This window comes from Aegilops tauschii, chromosome 1, assembly GCF_002575655.3.
Source record: "Aegilops tauschii subsp. strangulata cultivar AL8/78 chromosome 1, Aet v6.0, whole genome shotgun sequence".
Taxonomy (NCBI): domain Eukaryota; kingdom Viridiplantae; phylum Streptophyta; class Magnoliopsida; order Poales; family Poaceae; genus Aegilops; species Aegilops tauschii.
Window position 1 is genome coordinate 41,585,506 of NC_053035.3, and position 6,298 is coordinate 41,591,803.

The following is a 6,298-nucleotide window of genomic DNA, read 5'->3' on the forward strand; positions in this document are numbered from 1 at the left end:
CAAGGTGGTGCCTGATCGATCAATTCCACACAAAACCAAGATGACCTCAGTTCATCCTTTGTATTGCCATATTCAGGCACTGCGCATGGCGCTATGTCTGATATGCATATTCTTTTCGTCCATGGGTTGAATTTCCACATTAATCGGAACATGAATTATGAGCGAGGCACTAGAAACATCGCCTGATTCCTGCCTTTTTATTTATTGACTCGTTCTTGGATTTTGATAACCAGATGACAAATCGAACGCCTTCCACAGCAATTTATGTTGTTCAAGGATGACAATTTTCTTTCTTTAGCAATCATGGAAAATTCGTCCAATTCATTTTTCTGTCAGGATTTGCCGTGCTAGCTGAAGAAATTTCCTATCCTCGTGACAACATAAACTGTCATGAAAAACGTTCGATTGGACATACACTCCAAGCATACAACAACACAATAACATTTTCGTTCTTTATTAGCTTACATCTTTGCACACACCAATGATCAGTATCTCTGCTTTTCTTGCTGATCAGCACTTCAGCAGTTAGTGTGACCATATACAGATATACTTGAGAGCTGAATTGTCCGTGTGCATGCACGAGATGTCTGGTCACCACTAGGTCTCTTTGCCTTGGCCACACGTTGTACATAATCCACATATTATTGTTCCTTTTCTTCTGTAATCTCAATTAACATAACCATACAAATAGAACGATATCGTAAAGAAACACACATAATGAATGTTTAGTTAAGGAACAAATGAATCAAACCACCAGATGTATGTCAATCTAGAATTGAGCTTGGATATGGTCTACGATGTTCTTGTCCACCTGGAAGGCTTTGGCCAGGATATCATCTGAGATGGTTTGCTTGGATCCAAAAACCGCATTGGCTATGGTGATCACTCCAGGGTTCTTGCTGCTCAGCGCCGCAATGGCTATCACTTCGTTGTTTCCGATGTTGAACTGAAAGTGAATCAGCCCTTGCGGAAACACAAACACATCCCCTTTGTTCAAAACTTTTGAGAACAACTTGTTCTCAGGGTTCGAAGTCACGAAACCAACATAGAGTGAGCCTTCCAACACTGTTAGGATCTCGGTTGCACGAGGGTGAAGGTGCGGTGGGTTTTGACCATAGGGTGCATAATCAACACGCGCCAATGAGACACCCAGAGTGTTCAACCCGGCAATCTGTGCCACGTTAACTGCAGTCACAACGGAGCCTTGCTTGTTGCTCGTGTTCCCGACCATGTGGAGGCCAGAGAAGTAGAAGTCCTCTACCACTGCGGTCTTTGGGTCTTTGCATGCGAATCCATTGACAAAAACTGCACATATACATATACAGATTTCGAGCAATTAACAACTATGCATTGGCACTAATAAGTAACTAGGAACATTTCACTGCACGTATGAATGTGTAATTGTACATACCTTGAGATGTCTTGTCAGCGACGCAGAAATCCTGAAGCTGGCCCGGGTCAGAGGCAAGAGCATGAGAAGCTGACAAAGCCAACAGGGCAAGGAGGAAAAACTTTGAAGCCATTTGGATGCGAACGTTGATTCTCACTAAATCAAGTGTGTTTGATCAGGTAGAGAAGAGAGAAGAACTGCTTGCGCTCGGGCTGCACAGTGATGCTTCAAAGGGTTGGAGGAGACCAGTATATATAGGGACATGGAGGAAGATCTTTTGTGTTTGTTTTGTTGGTGCGCATGTGGAAGGAAATGGTCTTCACTAGCTTTCTAATTCCCAAGTCTAAAGCGTGTTCCTGGCCGGCCTTCCTGTGACGGCCAACTAATAGATCTCACCCTCTCTTTTAATTTCTCTGTATGGCCTCTCTTTTAATTTCTCTGTATGGTTTGAACAGGTCATATTCGTAGCTTGTACTAGCTCTCTTGTCTTGTGTCATGTCTCCACACTTGAACCAGACGGAACTTGGCGATGCAGCCATCAACCTAAAGGCTTAAACACATTATTAAATGAAAATTGCTTTTGGAGTCCGGCCCCCAAGGAGACCTCCAAATTCAAAATTTAAATTTCATTAAAATTCATATTTTATGTTTCAAAAAATTCTGAAAAATATTGATATTTATGAAGGCATAACACACATGTGTGTAAAATTTCAGGGCAAAATACGTTGAAATGAGGGGTGTGCAAAAAAATAAATCTAGGGCTTTCTAATAGATGATAGTACTATTTATCCTTCCAGGCCATGAATTTGTTTTTATTTTTACATATCACATTTCAAGGTATTTCACCCTAAAAATTTACACACATACAAATAACATCCTTGTTTACTTACACAATTCTTTTCCAGATTTTTTCAAACCGGAAAGTATGAATTTTGATTTTTTCCAAAATATTCAAGCTCCAGTGAGCTCGGTCACCAAAACGACCTTCTCACTATTAAAGGGCTAACTTGTAAACAGGCCGAAATCACTGTTCTGACCTTATCAGCAAACTTTGTCACAAACTAAACTCGACATAAAAGTATTTCACGATCTGACTCTTTTAGCAACGCCACAGCCCGCGGCGTTTCTGCCCAACATAGAAACGCCGAGGTAGCTAGCGTTTCTGACCAAAGAAGAAACGCCGAGGTAGCTAGCGTTGCCGACCAGGTAAGAAACGCCGAAGGCGCTGGCGTTTCTGGCCATCATTGAAACGCTAAGGACCATGGCGTTTCTGCCCTCTTCTCTCTCTCGATGTGACATGTTGCGTGGCTATAGACTAGAGTGAGAGGGAGAGAAATACGTGAGAGAAGGGCATGCGCGTAGCAAAAAAAGAACTGTATGTGGATGACTAGTACTTTCTCCATCCGGTTTAATTGGTCCCACAGACCAAAACAACAAGAACACGAAACAGGCAATAATTAGCCTTATTAATTAGGCTGTTCATCCACATGCACATAAAAAGTGGCTGCATGAGCAGCCGCACACAGCATGCATGAATGCCCAAATACGAAGAGCTACATGCGCTAGCTGCCATGCATGAGTGCTACTGCCATCCCTGAAAAAGGTCATGTCCTCCCATCCATCTCTCACGTCTTTCTCTCCCTCTCACTCTAGTCTATAGCCAGGCTGACATCGAGAGAGAGAAGAGGGCAGCAACGCCATGGTCCTTGCGTTTCAGTGATGGCCAGAAACGCCAGCGCCTTCGGCGTTTCTTATCTGGTCCGCAACGCTAGGTATCTCGGCGTTTTTTTGGGTCAGAAAACGCTAGCTACCTAGTCATTTTTAAAAGTGATTTTCAAGACAATCATGGGATGGGATGATACCCTCAGAAATGGCATGGATAAGTTTTCAAATGAACCATAGTGAACACTAGGCATTGTCCATGCCTTGTCATAACTCATGATGATGATTATTACTTAGTTAGATAAAATGTTTGATTAAATAATGAACCCTTAATCATTTCTATTTTAAAACAAGTGACTTAAAGAAACACACAACTATAATGAAACTTGGAGGATTGCAATGGGGTCAACCAAGACCCATTTCATCGTTCACCTTTAATTTACTAGTGGAGAGGACAAAAATAATAATAATTGAAACAACTGAGAACATTATTGTTAATTTCTCACATGAAATCTGAATTAGCATAACCATGTAATGGTATTACATTGTAAAGAAACATGCATTACAATCTTCAATCAAATAACAAATTAATGAATCAAATAAACAAATCATGTGGTGTATTCCTAGAACCAAGCTTGAATATGGTCGACCATCTTCTTGTCCACCTGGAAGGCTTTGGCAAGTATATCACCTGAGATGGATGAATTCGATCCAAACAACATATTGGCTATGGTGATCACTCCAGAATTTTTGCTGCTCAGCACCGCAATGGCTGTCACCTTGTTGGTTCGTAGTTGAACTAAAAGTGAATTAGCCCTCACCTAGTCAGACATAATCGAATCATTGACTAATACATGTAACAAGTGTCGGATGACTCAAAGTGAAACCCCTCCACTTCATTCCTTCATTGTGTTTTTGAAATATGAAATGAACATCAGTGTATGGATACGGACCCCTTTGAACTAGCTCATCTCTGTCAAAGCTACTGTTCAATTTGACATATGCCTGCCCAAATGGACAAGGGAAAATATCTGAAAACCCCACACGCTTAGCCTCAGTCAGAAATTCAGCGGTTACCTCACGGATATTGTTGAAATGCACTGGCAGATTTGGCATGGGCGTGATGGTGGCAATCACCCATTCTTCGTGTGTTGGAGCCATTGCACCTGCCGCAACGCGAACCCTAGCCGGTCTGCCATCCACCGCGATAGGTTGATGACCTGCAGTTTTGAATGGGGTAGGATCGAAAGGGAATGTGGCCATGGTTGCCGACGGTGATGAGGTTGCTGCCGGGTTGGAGGAGGGGCGAGGTAAGTCGATGAGCACAAGAGGGAAGTTCTAGGTAGTGTTGGTGGAATGCAGAGAGTCGTCATGAAGATGGATGCCTACCGTTAGAGGGGGGAGACGAAGAGCGGGGGTGAAATTACTTTAGGTAGGTGCACTGACAACGGGTTGATTGATAGGAATCGCGGGAACAGTGGATTGTTGCATGTTAATTTCTTGGGAAGGATCAAAGCATCAAATGGGCCTGGAGGCAGAAGCTGCATGCAGGCTTAGAGTTGGGGCTGATGGTGGGCTTGGGTTAGGGCCGACTTGTTATAGCAATCTTTGGCAATGTGTCCCCACAGTTTGTAGACGTGACACTTAATTTATTTGTACATCTAGGCCTCAAATGGCCCGAAAGAAGGCAGTGCACATGAATGGTACATGATGAGCAAAAGGCCCATTGACCCTAGTTTGAATCAGTTGATTTCCCTCCTTGGCATTGATCTCTCTTGATGGCTCTGGACCGAGATTAATATTGAGGGAGAGATTAGAGGGAGGAATTATAGGGCTAGAATGCTCAGTTCTAGCGTTGTGATTGGAATGATCATGGAAAATTCTAGGAGATCTAAGCACTTGGGCATAAGATTTTCTATGTTGATTGATAAAAATGTGTGTCCACTCGTCTGCCTTCTCTTGCAGGAAAAGATCAAGCTTTGCCTCTGAGTTTGGGCCTCCATTGCCGAATAGTAGGAAGTTGATGTTGAAAAGGATGAGATATGTTACCTTCTTTGATGATCGATTGTCCAACTTCCTTGGAGGAAACAAAGAACTTGAATGACCAATTTTAAAGCTGTTGTACCTTGTAGAGAGATGCATGACCTCCGAAACAAGCCAGGAGAATTGTAGACACTGATTCAGCAGAGAGCCTGATCTTGGATCTGGTGAACTGCACCATTAGAGGAATCCAAGGGAGGCGGCGGAGTTGGTTCGTACACCCCATAACATCCATACCTCTTCTTCGAAAGCTTGACCTTTCTGGAAGTTTAGATCCTTGAGCAACATGACGATCATTGGTTGCTGACGACCACAGGGGCTAGGAAGGTGGATGCCATGGCCGGATGGCCGGCGGCGGGAAGGTGGACGCCGCAGCCAGGGTGGCCGGTGGTGGGCTAGGAGCGGCTCGCAAAAATGTGAAGCTTTCAGGAAGAGAAGGCTCTAGGGTGGAGCCGTGCCCGAGATGGGGAAGACAACAATGGAGGTTGGAGTAGCCCGCCCTCGATTCCTTCCTGCCGTAGCACTGCCGAAGACAGGAATGTTTGCCCTGCCGTCGCCGCCGCCATCGCCGCAGAGATGCGCGGGGAAGCTAGGGTTCGAGGAAGAAGAGAGGAGGAGAGGAGAACGATTGGCCTGGTCCGATTCGAGCTAGACCGGTCCTATTCAGCGTGCGGGTGCCTGCCGATTGGCCAGTGTGGCACCTGACATGCGGGTCCGAGTTGTCAGTTTCAACGTCAATACATAGAAATACAGAGTTTAGCCCTTTTTGCAACAGCCAGCCCCAAACTTGATACTGTCATGTAAAAATTAACAAAATGGTATCAATTCACCACCACTGCACCAAATGTGGTACTGACATGTAATTAACTCACGGCAACTAGGCGGACGACTTGGTTGCATGGTTCCAAATCGCGGCTTGCCACGATCGACCTTGAGCATGAGGGAAATGGTGTGATCACGGTCGGGTTTTGACAACAGCCCGTGTCGCGCGCATCGGGTGAGGGAGTCCTGGATTAGGGGGTCCTCGTACAGCCGGACTATATCCTTTGGCCGGGCTGTTGGACTATGAAGATACAAGATTGAAGACTTCGACCCGTGTCCGGATGGTACTCTCCTTGGCGTGGAAGGCAAGCTTGGCAATACGGATATGTAGATCTCCTCCCTTATAACCGACTCTGTGTAACCCTAGCCCCCTCCGGTGTCTAT

The 6,298-nt window shown here is 44.7% G+C and overlaps 1 protein-coding gene across 1 annotated transcript; it reads right to left on the reverse strand.

The window, feature by feature from the left end:
• Positions 1-630: 630 nt before the first annotated feature.
• LOC109749665 (putative germin-like protein 2-1) lies at positions 631-2,097 on the reverse strand. The gene is made up of 2 exons (XM_020308619.4): positions 1,412-2,097; positions 631-1,305 (listed from the first exon to the last, which is right to left on the reverse strand). Exons 1-2 carry the CDS (start codon positions 1,521-1,523, stop codon positions 770-772), a joined length of 648 nt encoding a protein of 215 aa, XP_020164208.1. The 5' UTR covers positions 1,524-2,097; the 3' UTR covers positions 631-769.
• Between the last annotated feature and the right edge of the window lie 4,201 nt (positions 2,098-6,298).